Source organism: Gobio gobio, assembly GCF_949357685.1.
Source record: "Gobio gobio genome assembly, chromosome: 13".
Classification (NCBI taxonomy): Eukaryota; Metazoa; Chordata; class Actinopteri; order Cypriniformes; family Gobionidae; genus Gobio; species Gobio gobio.
The window spans coordinates 26,179,280-26,200,931 of NC_137106.1; the positions used below are offsets into that span (position 1 = coordinate 26,179,280).

General features: G+C 43.4%; 1 protein-coding gene across 2 annotated transcripts; it reads left to right on the forward strand.

Moving 5' to 3' along the window:
• The first annotated feature begins 1,050 nt into the window (after positions 1-1,050).
• On the forward strand, positions 1,051-7,427 carry pcgf5a (polycomb group ring finger 5a). Of its 2 annotated transcripts, none has more exons than XM_079833017.1 (9): positions 1,051-1,229; positions 2,676-2,938; positions 3,958-4,054; positions 4,155-4,210; positions 4,426-4,485; positions 4,578-4,723; positions 4,835-4,933; positions 5,214-5,303; positions 6,666-7,427. In XM_079833017.1, exons 2-9 carry the CDS (start codon positions 2,827-2,829, stop codon positions 6,711-6,713), a joined length of 708 nt encoding a protein of 235 aa, XP_079689143.1. In that variant the 5' UTR covers positions 1,051-1,229; positions 2,676-2,826; the 3' UTR covers positions 6,714-7,427. The 2 variants fall into 2 exon arrangements, with proteins under 2 accessions (XP_079689143.1, XP_079689142.1); XM_079833016.1 differs by having other exon boundaries at positions 1,098-1,229; positions 4,560-4,723.
• The last annotated feature ends 14,225 nt before the right edge of the window (positions 7,428-21,652 follow it).

Below are 21,652 nucleotides of genomic sequence, written 5' to 3' on the forward strand. Positions count from 1 at the left end.
AAACAAAATAAGAAAAATTTGGACATCTTCATCCTGTTAAAAAGTTTTCACCCCCAGGCTCTTAATGTATTGTGTTTCCTTCTGGAGCACATCAGTGAATGTTTGAACCTTTTTTAGTTGTTGTGTTTGAGTCCCTCAATTGTCCTCAGTGTGAAAAGATGGATCTTAAAATCATACAGTCATTGCTGGAGAGGGTTCAAATATGCAAAAGATGCTGGAAAACTGAAGAATGTGCAAGACCTGGAGGATTTTTCTGAAGAACATTGGGCAGTTTAACTGCCCAGGACAAACAAGGGACTCGTGAACAACCATGAAAAAAACAGCCGTGGATCTTCCAGGGAACGACACACAGCACTGAGAATCAATGGTTCAGAAACTTTTTATCAGGGTTATTTAAAAAATGTCAGCTATTTTTTTGTCTTGTGGACTATATGTACAAAATTTTTTATGTAAAATATCTTATCCAGGACAGTACTAAATAAAAAATAACATGCATTTTGTATGATCCCTCTTATTAAGTTAAAATTATTCCCATTTTCACAGATTCTACAAGCGGTTCACACACTTTTTCATGCCACAGTATGTTATTTAATACAATTTTAATATTAAAATATATATTAAAATGCATAAATGTAAATTACAATGTTACATTTTAGCTATTATGTGCGTCATAGTTTTTTTGCGGTTTGCTAGCCTATTATAGGCAATTGTGACAGCTTCATAGTGTCGTGCTATCAGGGCATGTTGTCACAAAGGTCAATGTGTGTATTTTGAAATGTAGCCTACTCTAGAATACATATAGGCTATATAAAACAAAATAACAAGAATCAGTGCCAAAACGTATTGTCAGCGTGTCGGTCTTTACAACATTTTTATTTATTATTAACAGTTTAAATTGTATATATAATTTTTTTTTTATTCAAATAATTTTGACTTAGGCCCAATTAAATTTCGCTTAGTAATGTTGTGAATGTTTGGAACTGTTCTAAACTGTTCGCTCCCTCCGCTGGTATCACAGCACAGCGTAAACAAGCGCGTGAGTCCCCCGCCCCTTCTCTGCGCGAGCGCTCCTCTCTCTGCGCGTGCTGCTGCCAGTTCCGTGTCGGCCGCGAGTTTACCAGCCACGCACTGCCTGCACGCGCTCAATCCACCGCCGGGCTGCAACGATGTGACTCTGGTTTTTCAGTCTCCATTAACGGCCCAGTACAGAGCGAGGCGAGGGAATAACGGTAAGTCTATTTCGGATGGCCACGGAACGTGGGAATCTGCGCTACGTTATCGGGTTGGGGGCACCGAATGTGTGTAAAGTTTGGGGAGGGGAGAAATTGTGTCATGTGGTACGACAGAGGCTGTGTACCCGTCAGTCCGCTCCAGTGGAGCAGATAGATACATAATTATAGAATGTAAAAACGACGTCGCGAGACGAGCTCAACTTGCCATGTGTTATAATTTCCATGGGGATGACGTCACGCAGTCCTTGACGCCGTGCGCAGCTCGCGTTGATGAGATAACGGGACTGTGACACACTACGCGTTTCGGATGCACACTAAAAGCTTCATAGGAACAGGTTATGGGTTTATAATGCGTCTAAAAGGGACGATCACAATCCATTCGTGTTAGTTATTAATCGCATAGCAGCTTATGAGTTGCTGTTTTCCTCTTATACAAATATGTATTACATAAAAGGCAGAGAGCATCGCAAGGAGTACGTCATCGTGAAAAATGATTGACCGATGGCGTTGTGTTTCTCAAACACAGTAACAGTGCATGCAAATGTGTAAATCTGTTAAAAAGTTTAACCCTCAGAGACCCAAGCAGCCTATTTAAGCGTATGCTTAGCCTAAGTGTGTTTCCTTGTTGAAAGTGCTTTAGAAAGCTACTAGTTATAAAAAAAAAAACTATTAATCTTTTTAAAGCATATTTTGTTTTTGGAGTGAATTTTGACTGCAAAAATGTTGAACTTTCACAACTATTTATCATAGGCTGCAGGCTTCATATAGTGCCGGCTTTATATAGTGCCATGCTATGGGGCATGTTGTCACAAAGTGCAATGACATGCTTTCATGTCATGTTTAAAGGGCTGTACTGATCATTTCGAGTAGTTTATCTTTGATTTACTTATTTGCAGTCTATTTATCTATATTATTTGCTTAACATAATTAAGAAAGAACAGTTCAAATGCTTACTTGAAAAATGAGTAGGATATTTGTTTAAAAAAAAAATAGTTGTGTTAGTAGGCAGTAAGTTTATTGTGTGACTATTGTGTATTTTTCTTTATCTTTATTATATTTTTTTAGACTTTGTTGTGTGTGCATTTGATGCAAAAGAAAGAGTGCCTCAATATCCTGCTGTATCTGGTGGTTATATTGTGACCACACAACCTTAACATCAAGCCAATATAAACTCAAAAGAACCCTTGAAATGACACACCCTTCGCTTTTCCCGTCTCTCCTGACAGGGACTTTCCTAAAAGTTTTCAGACTTAAATGAGTCCTGAACTCTACATTTTGACTAACAAGGTTTGAGTTGCACTGCTTTCAAAACAGAATGTGTGGTGTAATCAGTGTTGATACTTTGCTCGACGTGTGGAGTCTTAACATGTGACAGAAAATGCAACCAAAAGTTTGTAATTGGTATTCTAACAATAATCCTTTATATGTTTTTTTTAATGCTAGGGTCACTCTCAACAATAATGTCTTCAGATCAGAGTTACAACTGCCTCAAAACGGAGGCAATGATGAAATCACCATGGCAACCCTATCTGGGAGCACAGGCAGCACTGTGACTAGCTTGTGATCTCCTGACCTCTGTGACCTTTGAGTCGAGATGGCGACCCACCGAAAGCACCTGGTCCGAGATTTCAACCGTCACATCACCTGCTCAATTTGCCATGGATACCTGATCAAGCCCACCGCTGTCACGGAATGCCTGCACACTTGTGAGTCATTCATGTCATGCTCATCCGCATTATGTTCTCTATGATCATCTCTCTTTTCTGATAATAAAAATTAACCGAATATTTTGGTCCTTCTTTCCAAAATATCAATAATATTTTCCCCCAATTTTTTTTGTGTGTGTTGTAATCTTCATTATCAGAAATTAGAATAAACTGTAATTTTTCTAAAAAAAAATTGTTTCCTCATATGATGAGTTTATTTATTAGCAAGATTTTGTTCCATGTAATGGAAAAATGGCAACTGTCTGGATGTCTCTAAGACCTACCCATACCTGCTCGCCTGACCTGTCTCATATCTCATATCAAAAATGTCATCAAAACCTATTTGTTTCATACTCTGCCACCTGAATCATTTTTGGCAGAGCTGCTGTGTCTGGGTGTCTAAATAGGGCTCGATAGTATTTAGAAACCTGTATTGTAACCTACCGTTGGGGTGAAAGAAGTCTCTTATGCTCACCAAAGCTAATACAGTAAAAATAGTAATGTAAAAAAAATACAATTTAAAATAAATGTTTTGTATTTTAATATATTTTAAAATGAAATTTTAAGCAGCCATTATTTAACCCTTCATTGTCACATGATCCTTCAGAAATCATTCTAATATGCTGATTTGCTCAGGAAACATTTTTATTATTATTAATTTTGAAAACACTTTTCACTGTTTAATATTTTTGTGGAAACATTGATCGTTTTTTCAATATTTTTTAGAGTTTGAAGAGTAGAACGTTCAAAAGAACAGCATTTATTTGAAATATAAATTGTCTTTAATGCATCCTTGCTGAATAAAAATATTAATTTATTTAAAAAAAAAACATACTGACCCCACACTTTTCAACGGTTGAACAGTTCTTTTAAATGCAGTGACATTTTGAATCTTTTTTATCATTATTATTTTAACATAATTTAACTTTTCAATGGTTTTAGAGTACTTTGCCCCTGATTCTCTCATTCTCTTGTCCCTCTTCTGTTCTTCCTTTTCTTCCTTTTCCACTCTCCTCCAGTTTGTAAGAGTTGTATCGTTCAGCACTTTGAGGAGAGTAATGAGTGTCCAGAATGTGGGATACAGGTCCATGAAACCAACCCTTTAGAGATGCTGAGGTAACCAAACTTACCCGCTCTCATTTCTCACATACACAGATTAAGTACACACACAAGTACTCTGTGTTTTATATGGTATCTTGGCTTCACTTTTTTGCAGGCTAGATAAAACCCTGGAGGAGATCATCTTCAAGCTGGTGCCTGGACTAAGAGAGAGTGAGATTTGTATATATGTATAATATATATTATAGATAGATAGAGAGAGCGCGAGAGAGAGAGCGAGAGAGAGCGAGAGAGATACTTTATTCTATATAATGTACTTCAGAGATACACTCTGTAGGTCATGTAGTTGTACTTTGGTGTCACATGTTTCTATATCTGTAAATTGTTTCTTAATGTACTTTCTTTAAATGACTGTGTTTATTTCCTAGAGGAGGAACAACAGGAAATTGAGTTTTGGAGAAAAAATAAAATCAAAGCAAATGGAGAAGGTAATAATGAACTATTCCATACACACACAGTCACATGTACCACACATACAGTGAATATACCAATATATTTTAAGATTTCCTATGTCTTCTAGATGGCCCTAGGGCTAAGAAAGCTCGTCTGAGTGATGAAGAGGATGATGATGGGAAAGGTGGAGACTACCACAGGAGTGATCCTCAGATCGCTATTTGTCTGGACTGTTTACGAAACAATGGCCAATCAGGAGAAAGCATAGTTAAGGTGCACAAACACAGTATAGTTCAATATATTGTGTGTGTGTATGTTGGGATATATGTGCGTGTGTGTGTGTGTGCATGTTTATAATTTGCACCCCATATGTCTCTGAAACAGGGTTTAATGAAGAAATTCATCCGTTGCTCCACCCGTGTTACGGTGGGAACCATTAAGAAGTTCCTCTGTGTAAAATTGAAGCTGCCAAGCTCTTATGAGGTAAAATACTGTTTTATTACAGTCTCCCTGGGCTGTCAATGCATTTGTGTGAGAATTACTGAGAATTAATAGATTTTTTTCACAGTTCAATACAGATATTAATAAATAAGCTCTTGATGGGTTTACCCGTCAGTTGTGATACTTAATATTCAATGAAAATTGTTTCTGAGGTTGCTTTTCTTAGCCTCTCCTGTTCAATGTTTGACTAAGTGTATATGTAACACACAATGCCATTGTCTTAATGGGCCTATTATTATTTCATAATTTTTTTTTCGCACAGCTCGACGTTTTGTGTAACGGGGAGATCATGGGCAAAGACCACACCCTGGAATTCATCTACCGCACTCGCTGGAGACTTCAGGGTGACAGCGTAAGTGTGTATGTGTGTGGGTCCAACATTGTTTGGACTGAATGTCCCCCAAGATAGTAAAAAAATAATTACTTACATTATATGGACCAGCCTACCATCTCCAGGAGGAAAATGGCTTTATAAACATGCTTGATATTTTCTTCAGGATTCAGGGATGGAAAAATATCATTACCTCAGTGTAAAAACAATAGAAGCCATTGTAAAGTCACCACCATTATTGAAAAGCAAATGTACATGTGTGTTTATGTGTGTGTTTGCAACATTACCTTTTAAGTTATTTTTAGGGCTGTCAAAGTTACTGTGCACTTAAGATACACATTTTTACATTTATAGTCACATTCACCAAGTCTGATAATATTACTATTTTAATCTGCTGTCAGCCTGTGATGTTGATATGGCAATAAAATACTACTACTACTACTACTACTACTACTAATTACTACTACTACTGCGGTCTAAACACTTAATAAATCATGAGATTAATTGTGATTGTTTTATTCTGGTATTCTAGTTTTTACCAGTTAAAACAGAAACAAAACGGCATATAGTTTTGTCCCCGAAACACTAACTATATTTAAAAAGTCTGTATAAAACAAAAATGGAACAATAATCTTATTGTAAATAATTTAATCCATGCATTTAATTTTTTTGTAACTTAAACCCAGCACCTTTCTTACAATCGACTGCAAGCTCGCATTTAGATCTGCCTCCATCCAACAACGGATGGATAGAACCAAGACCCAGCGTACATTTTTTCACTTGGATATATGTCACAATATGGAATTAAATAAACCTGTCACTACTTTTGTTTCATTGTGATTTTATCATATATAAAAATATAAAAGCGAATTATTTAATTTAGCGAACATGTCTTATTTCACGCATAAATAGCTTTTTTTATCAATTAAAATATATAGCTGCCTTTATATTTTAGGATAGGGGATCATTATGTTCTGAATCTTTGGCATTAAAAAGTTTAAAAAGGACTAGAGACTAGAAACTTTGAAAGGTAAATTATTGAAAAGTTAGTTTGACCCTGAAAATGTGGGTGTGCGCTCATGAGAAGTGTGAACAGCTGTCTCTGAGTTGGTGGTGATTGTGGGGGGCAGAGGCAAAAAAAAAAACCCTGCTCACAGCTACTGACAGATCTATGAGTCATATTTCTCCAGTTACACACACACACATGCACACTAGAGGTTGATACAATATTAGAGGACACATTGATGGCCCTAGATTTGTGTCCTTGCCTTTTATACCACAAGAAACTAGGAGAGAACTATGAGAATATAATGTATATGATATGGTGCTTCAATCATAAAATGTGAAGTAATTCTTTACTTCACTTTTTGGTTTTTACCCCAGGCTTATCCCATGGTTCTCGAATACCGTCCAAGGATTGACTTTGGTTAAACAGCACTTAGTGGAAATCTCATGCAGACTGATGTCAAGAGATGGACAAAAAGCAGAAAAACTAAATGATTGTGCCTCCGTTGAAAATCAACAACACAAAGCTCCATGACTGACAGGACTGCTCTCCTTCCTGTGCATTGCTTCAGCCTCTACTCCTCCATTCCTCCCTCCTTCATGTTCCTGTTTGACAGTTGTGGCTCCGCCCACTGGCACTGTATCAAGTTTGATGATTATATTCCTCCAAAGCTTTCTCTGCATGTTGTCTCTATGACAACGCCTTAGCGTTCAGCGGCCTGTTGGGATTATCTGATAGCAATCTAGCACAGAAAGTAAGCTAAAACTCGTCGCAAAGCTGCGTCTTGGCCAGGTGACAGGAGAGAGGAAATGGAGACGTTTTTAAAATGAAGTCTCGCTAGAAGGTAGATTTTAGAACGTTTTATTAGGTGTTTTTATCCAAGAGTTTGCACTAGAGGCAAATCCAAATGTCTCGCTGTAGTTTTCCTGTTCTGTCTTACCTTTTACACTCTCTCTCTCTCTCTTTTAGTTACTTTTCTTTCCGGCTCTCACCGCCCACATTGTCCCTTATAAATTCAGTGACTCTTTTTCATGTCATCATTCTCTCTCTCTCTCTCTCTCTCTCTCTCTCTCTCTCTCTCTCTCTCTCTCTCTCTCTCTCTCTCTCTCTCTCTTTCTTTCGCTCACACACACTCTCACTCACTTTCTCAGCCCTTTTCCATCTTCCCTCACACTCTCATTTTTCTCCAATGGTGTTTTTGGCTCTAGTCTGAAGTATTGATGGATCTCATTCAGTTGGAATTGAATGAGAGCACTGTAGATGTCCCAAAATAACAGCACTGAAAGGCACTCTGGGTAAGCATTTTTCCTTCACACTGTTCTAAGGCCAAGTCTTACATTTACCCAAACCAGATCATTTTCTTAATAGAAATGAAAATGATATAAGATTAACTGATGCCAAATATGCTTAATGCATTAATTTCTTGAAAATTCTCATCTTTAAAAACAGCTGAATGGGGAGTGACTGAAGGGCGTCAGCTGCATCTCTCTAAGAGCAGCTTTGGCTCACAGTCTGTTAGTTGTAGACATTCTGTTGTTTCCTGTTTAATCAGAAATATATTTGAGTTATTCCAATCAAATCCACCTAAACAGATGTTTGAGTTTTAAACCCCAGAATGTCAATAATACACCTTTTACAGTGTATTTTGAGTGTAATGCAGCAAAATAATGCCATACTGATGCAACAATGTTTGGTGGATCAAAACATGTTTTATTTTATGCGCTATGCAAATTTGTGAAGTCTGGGAAAACAACTTTGCTAGAGACATGCAATAATGCATTTGGTTACTTACTCAAAGTGGAAGAAAAGTCAAAAGCTGGTATTTCTCAGTGTAGTCCTCTACTACGCAGCTACATCAAGTCATGGAGTGGAAATTCAGTCATCACATTTTAAATATTTTAAATATTAAGGATGTTTTTTGGAGCATTAGTTCATATAGGGTGATAGGTTAACTTTCTAAGTTTGTTTACATGACAGTGTAAATCTTTAATCTATGTGTAGTGGGCTATGATAGGAATCATTTAAAATCATAATTACAAGTAAGTGAACGCCAAAACTGAAAAAGTTGCCAAACAGATTTCATGCACATTCTCGGAATGCTTTTTGAGAATTAAGGGTTCAAAACATGGAACTTTGCCAATCCAGATTATATTCCTAAAAACTTTTATGTGATGGTACTCAAAGTAAAAAAGGATTACATGAATCATTATGTGAACCTTTGATTCGGATCATCTCAGGGGGTGACAACTGGTGAAATGAGGGTTTGTCCTGTGTTCTGAAGTCCGTTTTGGAATCAAGGAATCTTAACAATGGATGTTAGAAATAAGAGTCGCTTCAGTGCTGTAAGTCAAAAGATGAATATAGAATGAGAATTGCTCAGCAACACTGTTTTAAGTGGATTGTACCTATGTCTACCAATAGTAAAATTCTATTTGTCCAAATGTTTCTTATGACAAGCTAAAACTTCATGTTATACCAACATGATGTATTGTACTGAATCTTAAAAATCATTTGCACTGTCTGTCAGTTCAGTGGAATTCTTGACGTTGTTGTTTAGGACAAAGGCCACTGGCTGCTCTCCAAAATCCAATTTCCTCCCCACTAAGAAAACATGCAAATCAAATATAAAGTGTCTTTGAGCTCTGATTATAAATACAATGTATTTTTGTATGTTGAAGCACTTGTGTATATTTGCACCTATAATCAAAAGAATTTGTCAATGCTTGTCTTTTTCCTAATAGATGATGCTGCTTGGGGTAATTTATTCTTTTTTTTATACGTCCCACCGCCTGCTATATGTGTTCCCCTTGTAATATGTTCGCACTGTACATGAAAAGCTACCTGATGCTGTTCATTACATATTGTTATTTAATTAATGAACATTAAAATATGACAAAAATAGTGGATTTTCTTCGACTATATTCCAGAAACATTTTTATTTTTTTCTGTGAACACTCTATTATACATGCATGACAGTATAACTTGCGTTAGATATATTAGACTTCTTAGATTGAAGCATTTTAGAAGTCTTTGCATTATATACTCATATTAAAATGGAGGGGCAGCAGACCTTAAAACAGAAGCTAAAACCTTTGAAGTTGTTGAAAGCCATTCTTCAAAACAACCATTTCAAGTGTGTGATAATATTAGTGTGTGAGAGTTTAAATCTGACAATGAAAAACAAAGACAAGAATGTGCCTTCTTTTAGACTGTTTCTATGCACAGCTCCCTGCTTCTCTCTCTCTCTCTTTCTCGCTCACTTTTTTTCTCCCCTACTCATGCAGAAGGAAGTGGAATGTGACATGCATTCTTTTAGTCTGTGCATCACTTGTTCAGCTGTCTGTTTGCCCTGCCGTTCATCTCGCAAAAGAGAAGGTCAAAAATACTTCATAGGGCAAAGGCAACACACACATAATCACAAATATGTCCATGCCCAGCAACACTTATTTTATTGTAGTTGTGAAATGAAGTTGTTCAAATGTTTGCTGTAGGATTTTGGAAGGACAATGTCAGCAATAAGTTTGTTTGGATGTTTACAGTACATTGCAAGAATGTGCAGATTTTGTAAAATGTGAAATAAATGAAATCTACATAATGAAATGTTAATGTCAACATAGACAAGAATATAAACGTTCAAAACATCGCGCGAATGTAAATAAACAAAGAAAGCCTGCCACTGTCTCGCTCTCTTTTTTTGTCTTCTCTTTTATCATGGCATGTCACAAACAACTCTATTTTCAGTCAGGATGAGTTAGAGAATTCACAGCTCATTTGTTAAATAGAAAGTGAGACTGAATCCCTTCACTCCCTGCTAACACTCCAACATTAAACCATTACAGAAAAAGGGAAGCAGATTAAACATGCACAAATGGGAGTTTTCATTCAATTTTATAATGGTTTAAAGTAGGAATCCCATTTCATCCACAATCAAACAGTGTTTAAAGGGTTAGTTCACCCAAAAATGAAAATTCTGTCATTTACTCAGCCTCGTGTTGTTCCAAACCAGACATGTTCATCTTTGGAACACAAACAAAGATATTTTTAATGAAATATGAGCCAGTTCTATACTCTCTTCAAAAAGTTCATAAAAAGATCGTAAAACTAATCCATATGAATTGAGCGGTTTATTCCAATTTTTGAATTTAGGTTTTTATTCACATATAAACATTGATCAACTAATATAAACAGAAGCTCCAACGCGCTGCATAACACGAGAATTAACCTCATTGGTTCTTGCGGAAGCTCAAACATGCTGCCTAACACGAGAATGAACCTCATTGGTTCTTGCACGTCAAGCGAGTTGTGAGAGTTGATGAATGTTTTTATTTGAATTATAAAAGCCTAAATTAAATCTGTTCAGCATGTAAAGTGATTGTGTCTCTCCAGAAAATACAAATAGATTTACTTTACGATGTCTTTGTGAACTTTTTGAAGTGTCAGTTGCGTAGCTGTCAATAGAGAAAGCTCTTAGATTTAATTCAAAAGATCTTCATTTGTGATCTGGAGATGAACGAAAGTACGGGTTTAGAACGACATGAGGGTGAGTAATTAAAGGGTACACACACTTGGTTTCTCATGTTACAGTTTTTTTACGATCGCCATGACAATTTTTTCAATACTTTTAACAAATTTCCTAAACTCTTAACGCAGTTAGCACAACATTTGTCTGTGTAGGCTATACTATTAACACATTTATTGTTGCTTTTACACAAAATGCATACAGTTAACACAAATTTAAAATGCTTGAACTTCTTTTACACACAAGCTCAACCAAGACCAAAACAATGGATTTTAACTGCCAAATTTACCAATGCTTTAACACTGCATGTCAGAACAGATAGCACCATGTTCTAAACCTAACCTTATTGGCTAAAGTCAAGGTAAGCAGCGGTTCATATTGTGAATTGAAACACAAATATATCCCCTGTATTTTATTCCATTGGCACTGAGAAACAGCCGATTGAATTTGTGCAAATATATAAATCACAGCTGATTCCCGTCTAGGAATTGTTCAGGTGTTGTTGTTCTTTCAATCAATCACATTGCCATATGGTATACAGTTAAAGAGGACCTATTTGGGCTGCTCTTGTTTGAAAAAGGAATATTTACTATAAATATAGAGCAACACAAAGAAAGTAGGAAAAATGCCTGCACGAGGGAGAGGAAGATGAGTACCAGGACAAGGGAGAGGATTGGGACAAGGGCAAGGGAGAGGAATGCCTGGACAAGAGCAAGGTAGAGCTAGAGGAGTTAGAATGCATGGTGGCGCTCAAAGAAGGGCCAGATTTAGGGTAATTGATGAAATAATAGCTACTATAGACCATGTAATAAACCACAGGCTATCATACAGAGAGACTGGTGAACGAGTACAGCATCCATAATGCAGAATTTTGAGAAACCAACAGGTAGGATATTGTATAAGGGTTTCTCCTGCAAAGTGTAAATACTTTTACCATGTATTACAGTGCCTCTGGTCTCTAATATGTAATATTTTGTAGGATTCAACATACCGCCCTCATGGGCAGAGGAAAGCTCCTAAATGGAGAACAGGAACTTGCTATAGTCAACATGGTGATTGCTGATAATGAAATAAAACTGAAGGGTATTCTATAAAGCTACCCTGAGATGGGTCATTCATTTTTTTGTATTGAATTTCTGCAGCAAAAGAAAAAACAAAATGCATGCATTTACTAAACCCAACAAAACAAAAATGTGGAGTGTCTTCAAAAGACACATAATCTATGATCAATAAAACGCAAAGGCAGACCTGACACATAAAATAATGCAGTTTCTGTCATTTCATCTAGTGTTAGTGTTTTTATGACATTGTGCTATGATTGACTAAATGTGTTAGGGTTTTGGCAGACATAGTGTATTGTGTTGGTGAATTATTGTATTTTGAAAATTTGTGATGGAGTTTAATTTACAATGTGGGATTTTGAGCATGAAATTAACCATTTTGCCAATGATGTGATGTAGGTGTGTTAAGAGTTTAGGAAATTTGTTAAAAGTATTGAAAAAATTGTCATATTAGGATAATTGTCATAAAAACTGTAATCTTAAGTACATAGAGTATGTGACGGGGTGAAGAAGCACACGACACGAGGTTGCAGGTGAGTTCCCCGAAAAAAAAAAGAAAAGTAAAAGTGGGCCGTTTCGGCGTGAAGTCGGTGGGTGCTCAGTGCTCGGCGTCTCGTCCTTTGTTCTCCCAGTGGTGCGGTGCAGTGTGGATCCATGCTCTTCTCCCGTGAGTGGGCTGGCGGTCACACGCTGCTGTCTGTGGGTAATAGCAGAAGTAAGGTTAGCCGAGTCTTCTGGAGACATCTCTCACCTCTCTGCTTGTCTCTGAGTCTCATATAGGGGATGGTTGATGACCCGCAGCTGTGACCGCTCAGCCCATGATGAGTGGGTGCAGGTGTGTCTGGACCGTTTCCAGGGCGACGCTGATAGAGGCTCGGGACGTATGTCACACTATCCCCCCCCCCCCCCCCCCAAGCGTCGACCTGTTCCGGTGGAGAGGTGGGGAAGCTGGGGGTGGGTGGTGAGTGGACCCTGACAGACCTGCGAAAGCTGCCCATATCCTGGAGAGGCCGTCGGCGTTGGCCGTCCCCGCTCAGTGTTGGACGGTGAAGCTGAAATCCTGGAGCGCGAGGAACCATCGAGTCACCCTGGCATTTGTGTCCTTCGCTCGGGCCATCCACTGTAAGGGCGCGTGGTTGGTTACCAGGGTGAAGTGACGTCCGAGGAGGTAGTAGCGCAGCTCCAGGACTGCCCACTTGACGGCCAACGCCTCCTTCTCGACGGTCGCGTACCATTGTTCGGCGGGCGTCAGCTTTCGGCTGATGTAGATCACCGGGTGTTCCTCACCGTTCAAGACCTGGGACAGAACGGCTCCCAACCCGGTGTCGGATGCGTCCGTCTGCAGCAGGAAGGGGCTGTTGAAGTCGGGAGCCCGGAGCACGGGCTCTGCCGTGAGGGCCGTCTTGATCCGCTGGAACGCCGTCTCCGTCTCAGTGGTCCACCTTCTCCGGTTGCCCCTTCCTGGTCAGGTCTGTCAGGGGAGAGGCTAAGGAGGAGAAGTCTGGGATAAAACATCGGTAGTACCCCGCCAACCCCAAAAAGGCCCGTACCTGAGTCTTGGAGGTGGGACGCGGTGCGGAGCGGATCGCAGTCACCTTCTTCTCCTGTGGGCGGATTAGGCCGCGTCCCACCTGGTAGCCCAGGTACTTTGCTTTGGCTAGGGCCTGGTGACACTTCCGGGGGTTGTCAGTCAGGCCAGCCCAGCGGAGCTCCGACACTACCTTCTGCAGCAGTTCCATATGGTCCTCCCAGGTCTCCGAGTGGATGACGACGTCGTCCAGATACGCAGCCGCATAGGTTTGGTGCGGCCGCAGGAGAATGTCCATCATCCGCTGGAACGTGGCTGGGGCCCCGTGCAGGCCGAAGGGAAGGACGCGGTACTGCCAGTGGCCACTTGGGGTGGAGAAGGCGGTCTTGGACTTGGCTTCCTCCATCAGGGGCGTCGATGACCCCAAACTTCAACATCTCCTCTACCTCTTCCTCGATGGCGTGTCGCAGAGCCTCCGGAACCCGGTAGGGCCGCTGCCATACAACGACCCCCGTGGGTGTGCAGACGTCCTGCTCCAAAACGTGAGTCCGCCCGGGTCGAGGAGAGAACACCGCAGAAAACTGACTGACCAGGTGCTGTAGCTCAGATTTTTGGGCGGCGGAAAGCTGAGGGTCCATGTCGACCACCACGGGAGCCCCGGCGGCGAGGGGGGAGAGCTGGGGTCCTGTTCCGACCCACCGCTTCAGGAGGTTCACATGGTATAACTGGTCTTCCTTTCTCTTCCCCGGCTGGCGCAGGTGGTAGGTGACAGGGCCGCTGTGCGGCTGGCTGTTGCTCCCAGGCCTCTCTGGCGACGTCCAGGAGCCCGCGGGGCTGTCGGCCAAAGAGGAGTTCGAAGGGGGTGAAGCCTGTGGAGGCCTGGGGAACCTCTCGGATCCCGAAGAGCACGTAAGGCATCATCTGCTCCCAGTCGCGGGTGTCCTCTGCCGCCACCGGCCGCAGCATCTGTTTCAGCATCTGGTTGAACTGCTCCACGAGGCCGTCAGTTTGGGGGTGGTAGACGGTCGTGCGGAGCTGCTGCACCTGGAGGAGCTTGCAGAGGTCGGCCATCACCTTTGACATGAACGGGGTGCCCTGGTCAGTCAGTATCTGGGACGGTATGCCAACCCGACTACTGAGCAGGAACAGCTCTTGAGCGATGGCTTTGGCGGTGGCATTGCGGAGAGGGATGGCTTCCGGGTAGCGGGTGGCATAGTCGACGATGACGAGAATGTGCTCATGGCCCCGGGCGGACTTCGGAAGCGGCCCTACCAGATCCATTCCTATCCGCTCGAAGGGCACCTCAATGATGGGCAGCAGAATCAGCGGACTGGGGGGAGGACGATGGGGCGATGTCCGCTGGCAGGTGGGGCAAGCCTGGCAGAACCTCTTGACCTCGGCCTCCAGGCCGGGCCAGTGGAACCGGTCCCGAAGGCGCTGTACCGTATTCTGGGGACCCAGGTGGCCTGTCATCAGATGGGTATGGGCTATCTCCAGCAGGGCCCCGGTCTTGGAGCGGGGGACGACTAGCAAAAGTTTTTCCTCCCCCCTCCGCTGAGCGACACAGTCAAGCAGACCATCGTTGATCACGAAGTACGGAGTGGGGTGGGGTGCAGGTTGGAGCTCCTTCCCATCCACCACTCTTACCTGGGCCCAACAGTGTTTCAGGCGTTCGTCCTCGTGCTGCTCCTTGGAAAAAACCACAGCCCCGGAGACCTGCTGGTAAAGGTCAAACAAGAGGTAAGTGTCACAAGGGGGAAGCTCACCATCTCTGGGGCTGTCCGAGGCCAGCAGCACGGGACGCCGTTGGGCCCTTCTGGTCTTCCGCTTGGGGCGGTTCCCGTCCGCGCTGGCGGGCTGGGTGACGGTGGCGAGCAGGCGGTCAAAACCTGGCCAATCCCTTCCAAGAAGAACGGGGACCGGGAGATCCTTGACGATCCCCACTTCCGTCGGCCATACTCCGGGAGGAGCCGCGATGGTGACGAGCCGGTACCTCTCTTGTATCGCCGTGCACACAGGTGACTGACAAGGTGGTCTTGGGTTTCGACACATGGGGGTAGGACGGTGGCTTTGACCAGACTGACCGCGCTGCCGGAGTCCAGGAGAGCCAGATATGGGCGGCCGTTGATGGTCACCTCCGCCCGCGGAGCGTTCTTGGTCCGGACGACGCAGCCCGCCAGCCAAGCTCGTCCTGGTGAGCGGGGTTCCTCGGTGGGCATGGGTTCGTCCTGCGGACCGGGAACCGCCGGTCTGCTTACTGGCTGCTGGGTGCCCTCCGGCGGGCGTCGCTCCTGGACCACCCTTCGGGGAAATGGTGGCGCTCGCTCCCCAACCTCCCGCTGTTGGGGGGCTTCCGCCAGCTCAATGGCCTCTGCGAGCTCGTCCAGGCTGGTAGGCTTCCGCATCCCTGCTGCCTGACGAAGCGGCCGTGGGAGGGCTCGGAGAAGGCGGTCAATGACGACGCGCTCCGCTACCTGGTGTGCGGTGGGATCCCCGGCCAGAAGCCAATGGTGGGCGAGATGAGACAGATCCGCGGCTTGAGCCCAGGCGGGCCGGCGGGTGTTATAGGTCCAGTCGTGGAACAGCTGTGCAGCGTTCAGCGGTGACAGCCCTGCATGTCCCAGGATCTCCCTCTTCAGCCCCTCATAGGTTGCACTCTGTTCGGGGGTCAGCGTGAAAAAGGCACGCTGAGCTTCTCCGGTTAACAGCGGGGCCAGGATCCGGCCCCACTCATCTCTGGGCCACACCTCCCGGACGGCAATGGCCTCGAACATTTTAAGATACAGCGCGACGTCATCATGCGTCGTCATTCGTGGCACCAACTGTGTTGCTTGGGCGCGGGGATCAGGCAGCGGAGCGCGCTGGGCAGCAGCGACGCGGAGCGCGGCTCTCTCTCTCTCGGACTCGCCTTGGCGGGAGGCCATATGCTCCATGATTTGCTGCTGGCGGATGCTCACCTCGGTGAGGTGTTTCAGCAGCTCGTCCATGTTGGGGGAGGAGCGCCACCTGGGGAAACAGAGAGGGAAGGTGAGTGAAAAGAAACCAACCGGAAATCCCTCAACCAAAACAATGCGAAGGACTTCCGGGATGAACCCGGAAGTGCGGCGAACTCAGCGTGCAGGGAAATGTGTCAGTGCTTCTTCAGTGTAATGCCCGCATTCTCCACCAGTGTGACGGGGTGAAGAAGCACATGACACGAGGTTGCAGGTGAGTTCCCCAAAGGGTGGGTTTTATTAAGTGGCCGTTTGAGTAAAAGTGGGCCGTTTCGGCGTGAAGTCGAAGGGTGCTCGGTGCTCGGCGTCTCGTCCTTCGTTCTCCCAGTGGTGCGGTGCAGTGTGGATCCGTGCTCTTCTCCCGTGAGTGGGCTGGCGGTCACACGCTGCTGTCTGTGGGGAATAGCAGAAGTAAGGTTAGCAGAGTCTTCTGGAGACATCTCTCACCTCTCTGCTTATCTCTAAGTCTCATATAGGGGATGGTTGATGACCCGCAGCTGTGACCGCTCAGCCCGTGATGAGTGGGTGCAGGTGTGTCTGGTCCGTTTCCAGGGCGACGCTGATAGAGGCTCGGGACGTATGTCACAAGTAGTATATCCTTTATATCTCCTAAGTGTCTTTAGTTTTATAAAAGACAGATACGCTGTACTGATTCTTTCTGAATACACAGAGCTTGTGCAGGCTTGCAGTGGGCGGCGCTAAAGAGTCATGAGCACGCAAACACACACAATACATCATTGCATTATCCCTGGGGCCTATACAATGAAGCTGGTTTAGCTGGCTAGCCAGATATGTTTAAGCTTAGTTTGTGCCAGTCCAAACTAAGTGCCAGTTTGTGCCAGTCCATGTTTACAAATGCACTTACGCACCGTTTATCAACAAAACACAGACATTTGATGCAGTTTCACTCACCGCCTGTGGTTTCGACTCATGATTCGAATTCTGATGTTTTGGCACAGAAATACATCCAACTTGTATTTTTTTTTTTTTTTTTAGCCATGTTTAGCATGAAAATCCAACTCTTTAACATTGTAAATAAGTCAGAATGCATGAAATGGCATTGGGGTTGTTCTGGAAAACTCATCGAGAGGTGTGCCCGACTTGATTCGGCCCTGCGCAGACTATTGGTGTACGATGCAGTGCCACTTTAAGTTGAACACACCTATTGTTTTATATATTTTTTGTATTTAAAAATGATTATGTAAGCATTCTTCAGTCACCATTGGCCAGTGCAACAAAATTAGATTAGATTAGATTAGATTAGATTCAACTTTATTGTCATTACACAAGTACAAGTACAAGGCAACGAAATGCAGTTTAGGTCTAACCAGAAGTGCAATAGCAGCAAGTGCAGGATATACAATGGATGCGTAAGTGCAGGACATGGATATGTACTGAATATGTATAAATATGTATAAATAGAGAGACGTTATTACTATAAACAGAACTGAATTTACAGGTGAATATGTACAGTGAATAAATATACAGATGGCTATTACTATAAACAGAATTTACAGGTGAATATGTACTATGAATACAATATACAGATGGCTATTACTATAAACAGAATTTTACAGATAGAGGTATACAATAATATGTTAGGCTAATATGAGGAATAGCAGTGGATTAGGGTAGTGCAATAAATTATGGACAGAGCTATCCGGAAAAAAAGTGTAAAGTGCAGTGGAAAGTGGTTGCATATTACATTTAGAAGTACAGTGCAAAAATGCAAATGTAAACATTGGTACTATAAATACAGTCGGCAGTGCAAATGAGCATAATCCAGTTAAGATATGGCAGTGTAAGATGCATATGTAAACAGTTGTTACTGTGATAAACAGTCGGTAGTGCAAATAACAAAGTGAAGGAAGATGTGAGGTAGGAGAGTTATCAGTTTATGAGGGAAGTGGATCAACGGGGGTTTGAGTTCAATAAAGAGACAGCTCTGGGGAAAAAACTGTTCTTTAGTCTGCTGGTCCTGGTCCGGTGGATCCTGAAACGCCTGCCGGAGGGCAGGAGAGAAAACAGTCTGTGGGCTGGGTGAGAGGAGTCCTTGAGGATGCTGCGAGCTCGATGCAGACAGCGTTTCCTCTGGATGTGTTCGATGGCAGGCAGTGGAGTCCCTGTGATGCGCTGGGCAGTTTTCACCACCCGCTGCAGTGCCTTGCGCTCCGCAACAGAGCAGCTCCCATACCACACTGCCACACAGTTGGTCAGGATGCTTTCTATTGCGCAGCGGTAGAAGTTCACCAGGATAGCCGAGGAGAGCTGATTCTTCCTCAGTGTCCTCAGGAAGAAGAGGCGCTGGTGAGCCTTCTTGACCAGGCTGGAGGTGTTGGTCGTCCACGACATGTCCGCCGAGATGTGGATCCCCAGGAACTTGAAACTGGAGACACGTTCAACAGCCATTCCATTGATGTGGATGGTGTCGTGTGTGCCTCTTGACTCTTTCCTGAAGTCCACGATGAGCTCCTTCGTTTTGGTGGTGTTGAGGAGCAGGTTATTATCAGCGCACCATGTGGCCAGGTGCTGGATCTCTTCCCTGTAGGCAGTCTCATCGTTGTTGCTGATGAGCCCGATCACCGTAGTGTCGTCCGCAAACTTGACGATAGAATTAGATCCATACACAGGCTTGCAGTCGGCGGTGAAGAGGGAGTAGAGAAACGGGCTTAGCACACAGCCCTGTGGTACGCCAGTGTTGAGTGTGATGGATGTGGAGCAGGTGAATCCTGAACGAACATTCTGGGGTCTGTCAGTTAGGAAGTCCAAAATCCAGTTACACATTGAAGTGTTGATGCCCAGGTCTCCAAGTTTAGCTATTAACTTGGATGGGATTACAGTGTTGAATGCGGAGCTGAAGTCAACAAACAGCATGCGTGCATACGTGTTCTTATGGTCCAGATGGGTGAGCACAGAGTGCAGTGCCATGGAAACGGCATCCTCTGTGCTCCTATTGCTGCGGTAGGCAAACTGGTGTGAGTCCAATGTGGATGGTAGAGAGTCTTTTAGGTGTTCCAGGACCAGCCGCTCAAAGCACTTCATAACGATGGGTGTGAGTGCTACAGGGCGGTAGTCATTAGGGCACCTCGGGTTAGAGTGTTTTGGCACTGGCACAATGGAAGTGCGTTTAAAGCATGATGGTACAGCTGCTTGGGCAAGAGACAGGTTGAAAATGTCTGTAAAAACCCCAGCGAGCTGCTCCGCACATGCCCTGAGCACACGTCCAGGGATGTTGTCTGGTCCAGCAGCCTTGTGTGCGCTGATCCGGCTCAGTGCCTTGCAGACATCTGTGGAGGAGAGTGTGATTGGTGGGTGGTCAGCTGAGGGTTTGAGCTTGGTGGCAGTTTCTCTGTTGTCTCTTTCAAAACGAGCATAAAAGTAATTTAGCTCGTTCAGGAAGTTGACATCAGTGGCTGCGGGGGTGGAGTGGGGGGGTTTGTAGTCACTGATGGCCTGGATGCCCTGCCACATGCGTCGAGGGTCAGAGTTGGAAAAGTGACCCTCTATCTTTAGCTTGTAGCAGTGCTTGGCCTTTTTGATGCCCCTCTTCAGGTTAGCTCTGGATGTACTGTAGGCTTGTGCATCACCTGATCTGAAGGCAGTATTGCGTGACTTCAGCAGGAGTCGAACTTCCCTGTTCATCCAAGGCTTCTGATTAGGGTATGTGGTGATCTGTTTCTGGGTTGTAACACTGTCGATGGTGGTATTGATATGATCCAATACAGAGGAAGTGAATGAGTCAATGTCCGTGTGAGCGCCACTGGTGGCTTGAGAAGCAAACATACTCCAGTCTGTGTTTAGAAACCTTTCCTGGAGTGTGGAGTCTGCCCCCGCAGGCCACACCTTGATGGTCTTTACTGATGGCTTCACACGGTTGATGAGGGGTGAATATTTGGGTGATAGAAACAAAGAGAGGTGGTCTGACTGTCCCAGGTGGGGGAGGGGTGTCGCAACGTAAGCTCCAGCCATGTTTGTATATACATGGTCTAAGGTTTTGTTTCCTCTGGTGTGGCAGGAAACATGCTGGTGAAACTTGGGTAGCACTGACTTTAGGTTTGAATGATTAAAGTCACCTGCAACAATAAACGCAGCTTCCGGGTGATCAGTCTGTTGTTTACTGATGGCTGCGTGAAGTTCTTTCATAGCAAGCTTGGCATCAGCATCCGGGGGAATATAGGCTGCAGTGATAATAGTGGAGGTGAACTCCCGCGGTAGATAAAACGGTCTACATTTAACCATGAGAAACTCCAGGTTAGCTGAACAATGACTCCCAACAATAGCAGAGTTTGTGCACCAAGCTTTGTTAATATAAATGCACAATCCACCCCCTCTGCTCTTCCCGGAGCCATCTAAAATGCCTTCTAAAATGAGATGTGCAGGGAGACCCAAACTATAGTGTTGATTAGTTATCCTCTCCACTTCTTGCTGCTTTGTTGCATCATTCTGTTGCCGTGTGTATTAGCCTGTGGCTAACTGCATTATTCATGAGAGTCACAGTCAAAGTCCCTCCTGAATGCTGTCCAATGACTTACTAACACAACTGTTCTCTTATAAACCTGTCACTGGCCAGATAATGGAGTGGATCACTGGGTGTATTCTGGTAGCACTGTGTTCATTTGGATCTTGTTAACATGGATGATCTAATTGGAACTTCTCTTTGAGGTTGCTGTCAGTCACTTTCTTTCTCTATTTCTCTCACCTTTTCTCCCCATGAAGTCATAAGGTTGAAGTCATTGATATCGTGATCTTCCAAATTTAGACCTCAAGAACAGGCCACACGGCACCAATCGGATCATATATATAGGAGTGACATCACCACAGAGTTTCTTTTTTGGGAATGACACCGTGTGCTAAGTTACATTACACTGATGACATCACCACTGTGCCAAAGGTTAGAACATATTTATTATGTTCTATAGAACACACTTTCTATCAAAGAATCCTAAAAAAAAATGTCTCACAGTTTCCACAAAAATATTAAGCAGCACAACTGTTTTTAACTTTGACTATAATCAGCATATTAGAATGATTTCTGAAGGATTATGTGACACTGAAGACTGGAAAAGTGGCTTGTGAAAATTCAGCTTTGCCATTAGAGGAATACAATTTTTAAAATATATTAAAATAGAAAACACTTAAGTTTCCACTACTAAAAATATTTATTGATAATTTTAATTTAAATGTATGAATTAGCTTACTCAAATATTTGAAGTTAAGAGCAATTAAAATTTACGTGTACACAATATAAATCTGCAAGTTCTGC